This window comes from Pseudophryne corroboree, chromosome 2 (genome assembly GCF_028390025.1).
Source record: "Pseudophryne corroboree isolate aPseCor3 chromosome 2, aPseCor3.hap2, whole genome shotgun sequence".
NCBI classification, from domain to species: Eukaryota; Metazoa; Chordata; class Amphibia; order Anura; family Myobatrachidae; genus Pseudophryne; species Pseudophryne corroboree.
In genome coordinates, this window is record NC_086445.1 from 99,879,094 (window position 1) to 99,893,596 (window position 14,503).

At 43.7% G+C, this 14,503-nt stretch overlaps 1 protein-coding gene across 7 annotated transcripts in view; it reads left to right on the plus strand.

Annotated features, from left to right (window-relative positions):
* Nucleotides 1–14,503, plus strand: part of GRIA4 (glutamate ionotropic receptor AMPA type subunit 4) — a 520,238-nt gene that overhangs the window by 163,886 nt on the left and 341,849 nt on the right. For all 7 annotated transcript variants that reach the window (XM_063951550.1, XM_063951549.1, XM_063951551.1 and 4 more), the window contains exon 3: nucleotides 3,200–3,439. In XM_063951550.1, the coding sequence (XP_063807620.1) occupies nucleotides 3,200–3,439 (240 nt within the window). The remainder of the gene's footprint in view (nucleotides 1–3,199; nucleotides 3,440–14,503) is intronic.

Sequence of the window (14,503 nt, forward strand, 5' to 3'; positions counted from 1 at the left end):
TCTTGGGGGTCCACGACCCCCCTGGAGGGAGAATAGATAGCGTGGCACATGTAGCGCGCCACCGTGCCCACAAGGGGCTCATTTGCGCTCATCACGCTGTTGGTATGCCAGCGGTCGGGATTCCCGCGCCGGTATGCTGGTTGCCGGGAGCCCGGCCGCCGGTATACCCTACTACACCCCTGCCCCACAACCCCCTCCACTCCTCCGCTCCGTTTTCCGTTCTTGGCATCCTCCCCCTGTCTCCGTAGCAGTGAAAGTATTCTGCGCAAGCCCCGACTCTGCCACACAAACATGTTGGAAATGGAATAGGCCTTAAAGAATTATTATAACTAAAGTAGCAAATACATTATTACCCAGTTACTAATAAATTCAATTATTGCCTTACTCGTTCTTTTGTCACAAGTTTTCTAGTTACAAATAAAATTAAGACTAACACCAATATATTTTCAATATTATGCGATATAATGCTACATTTTAACTGGTTGGATTTACACACGTTATTTAGCGTAAAATACATCAGTGAAGTACAGTATGTAGCAGATTAAGGATGTTGTAACATTTTATTTATCACTTTGTTTTGCTATGGGATTTTAATTTGACCTACATGCAAATATTTTATTTATTAAAAATTGAAATAATTGATGGTGTTTCTTTTTAATTGGAATAAGTTACACAAATGTATTCCCTCCTAATTAAAATAAGATAGAGGTTGGCATTTATAGCGCAGCTGGTGGTTATACAATTCTTAAATGTTTTATGACTTGTGAGATTGTAATACACTGAAAATGTCACATTATTACCTGTGTAAAGTTACTCTGTGGTATACTTATGTTTATTGTATCATTTGTCAGAATAGTTTAGTGTATCTGTTCTTGCTTTTGTGTAATGTTTTATTTACAAGGATTCTCATGAATATAAAATAAAATAAAAATGATAGCGCAGAGAAAAAAATAAATAAAAGTTAACACAGCAATAACACCGGTAACACAGAGCTGCGGGACTCTTCAAAAACATCATGTTTGTATCCAGTGCCCTTACTCCATTTGTAAAACCGTAGGAACTGTGGGGCTCATCCTTGAAGTTTCCCAGAGCTGCAGCATTTGAAGAGTTATTATGCCATCTTGCCAGTGATCTTCAGGGAGATAGCAGATGCACACAAGAGGGCAAAGCTTCTGGGTGTGGTATGCATGGTCAGCCACACTTAGGTCGGCAGGGACTCTAGGTTGACATGACAGAAGGTGGACATGACGAGCAGGGCCTTCCTACCTCCATGTTTGTCTGTTTTTACCCAGTTTTGTTCTATTACTGTTGTTCTCATTGTAAAGCGCAACGGAATATACTGCGGTATATAAGAAACTGTTAATAAATAATGACAGAAGGTTGACACGAGTTCTTGCACTTTTTTTGGTGTCATTTTCTCCGTATAGTGGGGGTCATTTCGAGTTGTTCGCTCGTTGCTGATTTTCGCTATGCTGCGTTTTGTTGCAAATTGCGCATGCGCAAGGCACGCAGTTATTTAACACAAAACTTAGCAGTTTTTTGTTGGCTTCTGCGGCGCTTTTCAGTCTCACTGCTGTTCGGTAAATGTTTGACAGGAAAGGGGCGTTTCTGGGCGGCAACTCAGCGTTTTCCTGGCGTTTGCAAAAAAACGCAGGCGTGTCAGGGAAAACACGGGAGTGTCTGGAGAAACGGGGGAGTGGCTGACCGAACGCAGGGCGTGTTTGTGACGTCAAACCAGGAACTAAACTGACCGAGCTGATCGCAATCTGTGAGTAGGTCTGGAGCTACTCAGAAACTGCAAACAATTATTTAGTAGCAATTCTGCTAATCTTTCGTTCGCAATTCTGCTATGCTAAGATACACTCCCAGAGGGCGGCGGCCTAGCGTGTGCAATGCTGCTAAAAGCAGCTAGCGAGCGAACAACTCGGAATGAGGACCAGTGACCGGGATCCCCAATTAGTGCACCGCGTCCCCTTGCATGAGCGAAGCAAGGTTACCGTTCCCAATTATAGTCCACTTGGATTGTAAAGTATGAAAAAAGTTCAAAAAAATAATGAAAAACTCATGTCGACCTTTTGTCATGTCGACCTAGAACATGTCAACCTACAGTCCCTGTGGACCTACTTTCTGTTGACCAATGGTGGTCAACCTAGACAGTGTCGACCTAAGTGTTGTCGACCTAGAGACCGGATGCCAAAGCTTCTGTCACTGGGGAGACGGTGCCACGGAGCAGAAGGAACCGACTTGCCGGAACACTAGGTAAGTATAATCTGTGTGCCAGGTGTGCAGTGGGTGCCTCCCTGGATCCAGGGGCCCGTATCTACTGGGGATGTAGTTATGTGACTGGCGGTCAGTAGACATTACCGGCGGCTACATCCTGCCCCCTTTTAAATCCCGACAGTCGGCATACCAATTAGCAGGGACTATTCTCACTCCCAAGGGACTTGTTGTGCTCACCCCCCCCCTTCCCCCACCTGCATTCCACCGCCGGGATCCCGCGGTCGGTATGCTGCCCACCCGGGATCCCCAGCGGCGGTAATGCATACTCAACCTGTAGGGATTGGGAAAGCAGAGATTGAGTGGAAAAGTGGATAAGTGGAAAAGTTGTTTAAAGTAACCAATCCGCTTGTAGCTAGCATTTATCAATTATAAAATGATAGGTAGAAATTGATTGATTGCTATAGGCAACTTCTTCACTCATTGGAAGGTTTGATACATCTCCCCCGGATCGAGCTGTAAATGTCGTTAGACATCTAGTCGAGTGCATCTTTATTCCCAGCAGAAGAACAACTTATTGTATATACCCTTAAGTCTGCTGAATATAATCAACCAGGCTTTACTAGGAGAGAGTATCACGGCAACAGCCAGTGGCTAAGAAGCGACCCCCACATCTTCCTATGTTAGGAAATGAGGAGTTTGGGAAATTATAATAAGGAGAGTGGATACCAACTGTAATGTTGCTTGTCATGTACGGGACTCCCATGTGTATTACCAGGAACCCTCCATCTTGCCACTACCAAATGAAAAATAACATTGATGTTAGATCTACTACTACCAGTGGACACAGCATTTCTTGAGTAGTAGTGGCACCATGTTATACTACTGTATATTAAAGGGTGTGTCATATCTGGCATCATGTCTCTCATCAGTTTTCTTCAGTCAATGTTTCATTGGTGTTTCTGTGTCTCTTTCGTTTCAGTTTGCTCTCAGTATTCCAGAGGGGTGTTCGCCATCTTTGGACTGTATGACAAGAGATCAGTACACACCCTGACCTCATTCTGCAGTGCTCTCCACATCTCCCTCATCACACCCAGCTTCCCAACAGAAGGTGAAAGCCAGTTTGTGCTGCAGCTCAGACCATCATTACGGGGCGCACTTTTAAGTTTGCTGGATCACTATGGCTGGAATCATTATGTATTTCTTTATGACACTGACAGGGGTAAGTAGCACTGTACATTTTAATCTACACTTTGGAATACTGTTAGCATTACAGTAATATATATATATATATATATACTGTATATTAGCCATATGTAGGCAAACTGAGAGTCTTCTGCTGTTGTTGAACTACAAATCCCAGCATAATATGAAGTAGACATGTGGAGCGTCAGTTGTTGTAGGTCCATTGTTTCATTATTAGAATCCCCCAGCCATTGTGTAACTAGCGTTTTTACAGTCTGCATATATCTACATGTTATATAATGGCTACAGAGCTAAGACCACAGGCTATGTTATTTTCTGTTGAATACAGTTCAAAATAATGTGGTTATAAAGGGGTTGAGTATGGAATCTCGGGGGTCTGGATCCTGGCAGTCAAAATACTGATGCTTATATCCTGGCCGCCAGAATATCGTCAGAGAGGCGAGCGCTAGGAAGCCCCTTGCGGGCGCACTGCACTCATCATGCTACCGGCTTAGTGGCTCACTGTGTTTGCCGCAGGTTCTTTTCCTACTCTATGATTGGTAATAGCCCTGGCACAGCTGTCGATATTCCCGGCGTCAGTATTTTGACCACCGGTATCCCGACCGTCGAATATTAACTTATAAAGCGAGAGTGTATGGGATGAGCTACACTGTAGTGACTAGTCAGCAGCTTCTGAGAACAGGCTGATACTTACACCAGGCAGGTGAAACAAAATCCCTGATAAGCCGGCGCTAGCCGCAGCTTTACGGGGCTAATTAGATAGTCTCCGGCTGGACAATTAGCAGCAGTAATTTACCGCGGCTAATTGGATACCCCCACAGTATGTGCATTTATATATCCGCGTCGGTCACCGGAACGCATCCAGTCTATGCAATTAGTTGGTTTATTTGCACTTAGGGATTTTGAATATAGCACACAAATACTAGGCAGCTTCATTCTAATGTGATTTAGAGTTGAGCCAGGATCCCACCACCACCTGTGCACAAACATTAAATCCCTCCACCCCCACTACAAGGCGACAATATTTTGTCTAGGGGTGAAATGTCACCCTCTGTCCGAATTTACTTCTATCTCTAAATGAGCATCTTCCTCTTTTCATTCGATACAGATAGAGGGGCAGATTTATTAAGCTCGGTGAAGTGATAAATTGGAAGGTGATAAAGGACCAGCCAATCAGATCCTAACTACCATGTTACAGGCTGGGTTTGAAAAATGACAGTTAAGAGCTGACTGGCTGGTCCTTTATCACTTTCCAATTTATCACTTCACAGAGCTTAATAAATCTGCCCCAGAGTAACAGATTAGGCAGCACTTTGTAATTCACCGCGGTAACTTTCAGTTGTAGGAGTATTGGCTACTTATAAACTGCTACATAGTGGAGTGAAATAGAACATGGATATAAGAGTGAATGGTTTTCCCTATACTGGGGTCTCACTACCCAGGGGAAATAACCATCTAATAACCGCACACAAGGCTCCTTTACTAATGTTATCCTTTTGATTTTCTGGAATGCATGTTCGGGTTATATGTGTAAATTGTATATGTCTCTCGAGATAGGTGATTACTATGTCAATAACGTGATAAAGGAGTTCTTGTTAATATATGTCTGTTTTATAGGGTTTACTCTAGTTAATACCTACAAAAGAAATAGGTATGAGCTGCAGATTATTTTATGTACATATTAAAAATCAGAATGATAGAAAACTGTTATTGGGAAGTTACTTTGGGCAGCGGTGTACTTAGAAACGAATGAACTCCAGCAGCATTTCCCGTGTGTCTCTCTTGTCCCCCGCATTATATTCACCCCAAAATCCATCTATTTAAATGTTACGGTTCTCACTGTAAACAACCATCATAAAAGAAATATATAATAGAACACTGGGGGTAATTTAGACCTGATCTCTAGGGTGCGTTTTTTGCATCCCTGCAATTAGGTAGTCGCCGCCTTCAGGGGGAGGGTATGGAGTGTGTGCAGGGGTGCGATCGCATTTGTAGCAGAACTGCACAAACATGAGTTTGTGCAGTTTCTGCTCAGCCCAGGACTTACTCAGCCGCTGCGATGATCGGGGCCGGAGCTGATGTCAGAAACCCTCCCTCCAAACGCCTGCTCCCTCCTGCGATTTCCCAGACACGCCTTAAGAATGGTCAGTTGCCACCCACAAACGCCCTCTTCCTGTCAATCTCCTTGCGATCGCCCATGCGTTCGGAAATTTTGCACTATCCCGTCACTGACCGGCAATGCCTGTTGCTACGGTCCGTCGCGCCTGCGCATTATGATGCATACACATGCGCAGTTCAGATCTGATCGCAGGCTGTGAGAAAACGCAGCCTAGCGATCAGGTCTGAATTACCCCCACTGGCCTTATTATAAAAGCATAATTTATGATATGATATAATTATATACAATCACTTGAACACAATGGCCTTAATTAGAGGCCCCACTTCTACTTGCAATTAGTAGTACGGGGATAGGCTGTACGTGGCACTCTAGCTGCTGCAGAACTACACATTCCAGCAAGCCCTGCTACAGTTTTAGCATGAGTTACCAGCAACACTTTGCAGGACATGCTGGTATGTGTAGTACCACATTGCCTACTCCTGTACTAGCGTATAATGAATGATAAACAAGAGCGCAGTGTTCTCTACAATTGACTCAGTACAAGGAATGGGACTAGAAATTTTGAGGCCCAAAGCACAATATTGCAGGTGCATCCAATGTCCCTAGGTAGAGACACTGCAGGGCTCTGTGCCATCGATGGTAGAGAACCATCTGATCTCCGCCATCGATGGCAAAACCATTGACCATCTGTGATTAACCATCAGTGGTCGATGGCCTTCCCTAATGTATAGTACAGTTGTAATAATATCCTACAAATCCGTAACAGTAATTTGATGAAAGCAAAGATCTGATTGGCTCATATGAAATACAACACAACTTTGCTATCCTGAGAAAGTATCAATGTTACAGTATCCCTGCCATTCATATCTGCAGGCTTAGCTGCCCATGCAGCTGGTATGTGGCCCCATGATATAGGAGGTTCATGAATATACAGATGTCATTCAGGCTATTTACAATTTAGGGGGTCATTCCGAGTTGTTCGCTCGCAAGCTGCTTTTAGCAGCTTTGCACACGCTAAGCCGCCGCCTACTGGGAGTGAATCTTCGCTTATCAAAATTGCGAACGAAAGATTCGCAAAATTGCGAAAAGACTTCTCTGTGCAGTTTCTGAGTAGCTCGAGACTTACTCTGCCAGTGCGATCAGTTCAGTCAGTTTCGTTCCTGGTTTGACGTCACAAACACACCCAGTGTTCGCCCAGACACTCCTCCGTTTCTCCAGCCACTCCCGCGTTTTTCCCAGAAACGGCAGCGTTTTTTCACACACACCCATAAAACGGCCAGTTTCCGCCCAGAAACACCCACTTCCTGTCAATCACATTACGATCACCAGAACGAAGAAAAAACCTTGTAATGCCGTGAGTAAAATACCTAACTGCATAGCAAATTTACTTGGCGCAGTCGCACTGCGGACATTGCACATGCGCATTAGCGACTAATCGCTCCGTTGCGAGAAAAAAATAACGAGCGAACAACTCGGAATGACCCCCTTAGTCCGATTACTGGGCCCTGAGCATGGACTCACGAACATCTCTGCTAACTCCATATACCATGATGTTCACCTCTGCATGCCGTGTTCAGAAGAGATGGTACAGGTTGAGTATACCTTATCCAAAATTCAATATCCCACATTTTTGGGTCCCCTACTGAGATAATGATATATATATTATATATTATGTGTATATATAGATATATTATATAGATATATAATATACCTAAATATATTGTAATTATCTCTGTATAACCTACTCACAGTGTCTGTCCATTCTTCACCGGTATTTGTGCTCATTCCCAGTATACCTGTAATAAATGGGGGGAAAAGTATTTATATATGTTAAAAAAATTATTTCAATTCACAATAAACAGTAATACAAAATATAAATAAAAATCTGTCTTTTCTTCTTTATTATTGTTGCAGTTCATATATATATATATATATATATATATACACACACGTGCAAAAGTCCCGGCACTCCTCTTATGATATGTACATGCTGCGGTGCCTTCCCAGGGGAACAAATCCTCTATAGATAAGCGTGGAAGAAAGGCGGCACTCAAGCAGTTTTCATAGATGAAATAAATAGGTCAGCTTTATTATACCGACATGTTTCGGGGCTCTACCCCTTCCTCAGGGCCTCAACCCTGAGGCCCTGAGGAAGGGGTAGAGCCCCGAAACATGTCGGTATAATAAAGTTAACCTATTTATTTCATCTATGAAGACTGCTTGAGTGCCGCCTTTCTTCCACGCTTATATATATATATATATATATATATATATATATAGCTCTCCAAACGGTTCTGTCTGGTGTCTGGAAGAAGGAGCAGCAGCTCCGAAACGTTACACGATTAAATGTACCAGCGTTTTTCATTTATCAAACCCTGTGAGTGCCGTTCATGCCGCGTTTGGAGAGCTACTTTCTTAACTAATCGGGCACCGGGGGAAGCTGTTAATTTAGGACCTGAGTGCCGACTGACTTGGAGGATTTTATATATATATATATATATACATACAGGTTGAGTATACCTTATCCAAAATGCTTGGGACCGGAGGTATTTTGGATATGGGATTTTTCCGTAGTTTGGAATAATTGCATACCATAATGAGATATCATGTTGATGGGACCTAAATCTAAGCACAGAATGCATTTATGTTTCATATACACCTTATACACACAGCCTGGAGGTAATTTTAGCCAATATTTTTTATAATTTTGTGCATCAAACAAAGTGTGTCTACAGTCACACAATTCATTTATGTTTCATATACACCTTATACACACAGCCTGAAAGTCATTTAATACAATCTTTTTAATAACTTTGTGTATTAAACATAGTTTGTGTACATTGAGCCATCAAAAAACAAAGTTTTCACTATCTCACTCTCACTCAAAAAAGTCAGTATTTCGGAATATTCCGTATTTCGGAATATTTGGATATGGGATACTCAACCTGTATATATATATATATATATATATATATATATATATATATATATATATATAAATCTAGGCCAATTCCTAGAGCCTAGCCCATAGACCCAGAACGAGAACAGCTGTGGAGCCAGTCACATATTCCGTCTGGAACATAAAACGTGTTGATGAATTTTGACCAATAGATCATACGGCATACTGTTGTTTCAGTCATTGGGGACTGCCTAGCTGTGTTTTCAAAACAGTGTCCAAATATCTTTCAAAAGAACTCAGTCCATATGTATGAAACATTTTTACATCAGAATAAATCTTTATTAGCATAGGACCTGATTGACAAGCAAAATCACAAAAAAAAAAAATCAAATAGCATGAAGGGATAATAGATTAATGAATATTTCTTAGACTCTGCATTCATAACGTTTATAAAATGGAAAGTGGAACCTTTGCCCTAGTCTTCTGGGAACAAATCTGCAGCCTGCAACGAGCACCTCAGGAACACAATTCAGCACTTCTTTATCTAGAATGATTTATGTGTAAGAATATTTTCCAAAAGGTTACGTGTCAGCTATATACCAGATGGTAACATTTTTGATCATCATTTAACATTGTTGAAAAGTAGCTGGACAAATGGGCACAAAAGCTGCAAGGCACACACGTAAAATTGTGCCTTTTATCACAGTGTAACTGAATTATTGTAATGATGGAATTATGTTTATCTGTGCAAATTATATTATATGACTTTACTAACTGGCTACTAGTGGTGCAGGCTGCGTTACCTCTGCAGCTAAATCAGCTAAAGTAAATATGAAATATAGACACGGATGGTAATTTGGCGTAGCAAACAGGAAGCCTCATCCCTGAGGCACTGTTGGCAACACCTCTGCCCCCATTATCGATTCCTTGCTTCCTGTTCACAGTTTTAATAAAAGACAACACCTTTATTTCCTTATCTGGTAGATGTCTGGATGCAGGAAGAGGGGCAAAGTTACACCAATCACTTGGTCCTTTCTCTCCTGTAGCTCCACTACTCATATGTAGGCCAGCCTTAGTAGCAAGAGGTTAGTGTAGTGCAGTGATGGGCAACTTACCCTTTAAAAAAGATAAATACCAATATATTAAAGGCAGAAGTACAACTATTATGAGTGACATATTTCTATGATGCCACTATCTGGCCAGATTATACCAGATTAAAGGTCTTGGTGTGTAGATTGGCAGAAATCTATTGGCGATGTCATTGGTTGCTTCGTTTTGGAGTTATATGGCAAAACGTCCACCTACCATTTACAAGGAGAAGAAGAGATCTAAGTCTTGTACACTAAGTGGGAGGCAGCCCTCCTGCTCTTCTGCTGTCTAGGCTTCCTTCTGGCTCTAGAACATGTTCAGCTGGTTTACAGTGAAAATATGTTTTTAGTGGGACTATATGAGCCAGTCACCTAGCAATGCTGACCTGGGGGTTAGTATTATGTCTGACTACTGTATATACAGAGAATAATAGCTGTGATCTGTACTTCTACTATTACTATATTGTATTATAAATAAATAGAAGTGCCTTAAATCAGTTTTGCTTTAGTGCAGAGAACATGTTCATATACCTATACATACTGTAGTGGTTTGTCTGAACACGCATATCTGTCATATGTATAATACCGACTTACAGATAAATACTACTGTATTATTATTTGACGGGTTGGGTTTGCAATGCCAGTGTTTGGGATGCCCATGATCAGATAACTGACCGCGGGATCCAGACAGTGTGAATCCCGACAGGGGGGAGGTAAGTACTGTGTTCCTATGTTCCCCTAATGGCACCCTAACTCTCCCTTCTCACAGCCTAAACCTATCTCCCCCCACCCCCCGCAGCCTAACCCTAACCCTCCTCGGTGGTGACTAACCCTTATACTCCCTTCCTGCAGCCTAAACCTAACCTTCCACCCCTACAGCCTAACCTTAACCCCCGGGGGTGCCTAAACCTAACCCACCCTTCCGGCAGCCTAAGCCTAACCCTCCCCTCCCCTCCCCTTGCAGCCTGACCCTAAGCCTCCCCGGTGGTGCCTAAACCTAACCCCCCTTCCTGCAGCCTAAACCTAGCCCTCCCCTTGCAACCTGACCCTAACCCTCCCTGGTGGTGCCTAACCTAACCCCCCCTTCCTGCAGCCTAAACCTAACCCTCCACTTCACGCAGCCTTACCCTCTCCGGTGGTGCCTAACCCTAAGCCCCCCTCACCGCAGCCTAACCTAACCCCCACCCCCACAGCCTAACCCTCCCCGGTGGAGCCTGAACCTAACCCCCCCCTTACCGCAGCCCAAACCCAACACCTCCCCGCAGTCTACCCCCCCCCCCTGCAGTCTAATGCTAACAACGTCCCCCCCCCCCTCTCAGAGGAGATGGGCCGGATGTAATGTAGTGCAAGGCAGCCAGGTTGGTTTTGCCTTGGAGATGATTACGAGTTCGGTGAGAATCTCGGAGCTCCGGCCGTCCCGCACTTCATCACATCTGGCCCATCATCTTTATCAGTGCATAGTTAGCTCCAGTCCTATTCTTGGTACAAAGATCCATATGAAGGCAGATAGTGAGGATACTGAATAGCTGCAATTCAGCCGTCATGCTATGGCACACATATGCTACATACAATCACCCTTTTGCTGCCTATGCTCACCCATCTTTGCGATAATTTACCAATACAGCTGCTTTGCCTGTGAATCAGACTGTGTTTCTCTAAGATTGTTTGTTTGAAGGGTACAAATGCTCATCTGTATTGAGACTTACACTGTAATAACATGGTGCAAAGAACATGTATGTGCTGTAGCTTATAGCAACAAATAAGATTGCTTTATTCTTTTAACATCCTTGTGTAGCCAATGGAGCTTGCAGTATATATTCTCTTCCAAAGGTACACATACACACACTTACACATATATATACTATTACGTTTCGGTCGTTTGAAATTATGGGAGGAAACCAAAGTATCTGGAGAAAACACACATGGAGAACATATAAACTCTGCACAGATAGTGCCTTGGTGGGAGCCCAACTCAAAACCTCAGTGCTGTGAGGCAGCAATGCTAACCACTATGCCAATTATGCTGCCAGTACTTATATGGTGCCACAAGGGGTCTGCAGTACCTTAAAGTATATAAACAGAAAAAAGTATGAACAAAATAATAAAAAAGTTACTTACAGTACAGAACTTTGTAGGACATGGGGTGTGGATTATAGGGTTGACCACACTTAGTTCGACAGTGTCTAGGTCGACCACTTTTGGTCGACAGTAAGTAGGTCGACATGGTTTCTAGGTCTACATGTACAAGGTCGACATGACAAAATGTCGACATGATGTTTTTTGGGTGTAGTTTTCTCCGTAGAGTGACCGAGAACCCCAATTAATGCAGCGTGTCCCCTCGCATGGCTCGTGGCAAGGTGCCTCGCTCCGCTACTACTGCGCTCGGCACAGGTTACCATTCCCAATTGTAGTCCACGTGGATCGTAAAGCATGAAAAAGTAAAAAAAAATTGAAAAACTCATGTCGACCTTCTGTCATGTCAACCTAGAACACGTCGACCTAGAGACCATGTTGACCTAGAAACCGCGTCGACCTACTTACTGTTGACAAAGTGTGGTCGACTTAGAGGCCGATACCCATGGCATGGACACGGTTTATAGACCTTGCTTCATCACAATGATAAAACCCAAATAAGCAGCCGATTCCAAAGGTTTGGTGCTATTGTTGACAGTGGGGAGGAGATGATGGTATTAGTGAGAGAAGAGGGACCCTGCTCATGAGAGCTTACAGTCTAATAAGTATCTGGATGGTAGGGCGACATGGATTAGGGCGACAGTCAATAGGTCGACCACTATAGGTCGACATTGACATGGTTGACACATGGAAAAGGTTGACGTGTTAAAATTATCGCCATGGGACAGGTCAACACATGAAATGGTCAACATGACTTTTTAAAAAAAAAAAATATTTTTTACTTTTTCATATTTTACCATCCACGTGGACTACGATTGGGAATAGTAACCTGTGCCGAGCGCAGCGAGCCATGCGAGGGGACGCGGTGCACTAGTTGGGGTTTCTGGTCATGTTACGTAAAAAAACTACACCCAAAAAGTTTAAAAATGTATTGTCGACCTTTCTTATGCGTCGACCTGCCCCGTGTCGACCATCTTAATGTGTCGACCTTTCTCATGTATCTAACATGTCAGTGTCGACCGATATTGACTGTTGACCTAATTCATGTCGACCCATTGATCCATAACCACGTAATGAGCATCTGTGTTTAACTACATGTAAACTGTTCTCTTATACAGATAACATACTGTAAGCCAACTGGCGTATCTATAATCGGTGCAGTGTCCAGAGGGGGCCCACACCGCACACACTGCACCCATTTCTTCTATACTTACCTTTCTGGCGTCCATCGGCGACTGTGGGGGTAATTCCAAGTTGATCGCAGCAGGACATGTTTTAGCAGTTGGGCAAAACCATGTGCACTGCAGGGGAGGCAGATGTAACATGTGCAGAGAGAGTTAGATTTGGGTGGGTTATTTTATTTCTGTGCAGGGTAAATACTGGCTGCTTTATTTTTACACTGCAAATTAGATTGCATATTGAACACACCACACCCAAATCTAACTCTCTCTGCACATGTTATATCTGCCTCCCCTGCAGTGCACATGGTTTTGCCCAACTGCTAAAAAATTTCCTGCTGCGATCAACTTGGAATTACCCCCTGTGTGTGGGCCCCCCCTCTCCCATAGCCGTCACCGCCGCTGCTAGCGCAGTGAGCGCTAGAGAATCTGGTACAGTGCCAGAGTGTACAGGGCATGCGCAGGACTCCGGAAAAATGTTGCGGCGCCCATTTTTCGGAGTCCTGCGCATGTGCTGTAAACTCTGGCACTGTGCCAGAGTCTCAGTGCTGAGAGCGCTAGCAGCGGCGCGACGGCTACGGGAGAGGAGGGGGCCCACACACGGAGTCTGCACACGGGTCCCCTCCTCTCTAGAAACGCCGCTGTGTAAGCCTGTCATGTTTGCTTCTTCGGAAAATGATAACAGAATCCAGTTCCGCACTCCAGTCTTCATTGATTATTTCTACCAGACAGATAAAATTATTTATTTCCAGGTTAAAAGAAAAATAAAATCTTTTCACTTTTCTAATAACATCTCAGTAAATAAAATTTGGAGATTTGTACGGAAGGTAGATTGGGTAATAGAAGGAATCTGCGGCGATAGTATAATCCATCAACAAAAAGGGATCAAAATGCCAATGCTTTGTAACAGTAAAGAGAGAGAAAAAAATGTAAAGATGTTCAAGGTCAGTACAAACTGCAGCGCTGTCAGCTGAACTTTTCAACCGATGGCACCGCGCAGATGACAGCACAGCCAGGGAGATAAGAGGTTCTAGTTAGGGTTTATCTCCTTGTCTTTATTTTCCAATGTCAACAAATAATGATGTGATGACGTGATTTGCATCAGGAGGATGGGTCATTAATAATGCAGCTCACATAATACGACCCTGTCCAATGCTGCATCCAGGCCTTGCACAAGAAAGGGAACAGGGATCTGGAAAAGTGATCCCCTTTTTTGAGGAATCTGAAATGGCTCCCCAAAATTGGGCACATTCTGGACGAGCAGGCAAGTTTGAGATACACGTAGTCCCTGATATCATTCATAGCTTTAGTCACTGCATGTTTATGGAGTTAAGGCCGGCTAATACCCCTTTCACATCACAAACGCCGGGTCCCACCCGGTAATTGGAAACGGGTCTTTACCGGGTGGGACCCGGCATTTGACTCTACAGCGCTGCCTTCCCGACTCGGTTGCTATACAGGGGCAGGGACTGATGCGTTACCGGGGGCGGCGCTGGAGATGACCTCATCTCCGCGCCGCCTCTCCATGTGTAGTGAACAGGTCTCGGGTCGCATTGACCTGGCAATCCGTTCACACTGCCACTGACCCGGTATTCAGCCCGGGAATAACACTGCTTTATTCCCGGGTTGAATTACCGGGTCAGGCCATGGGACCTTTCACACC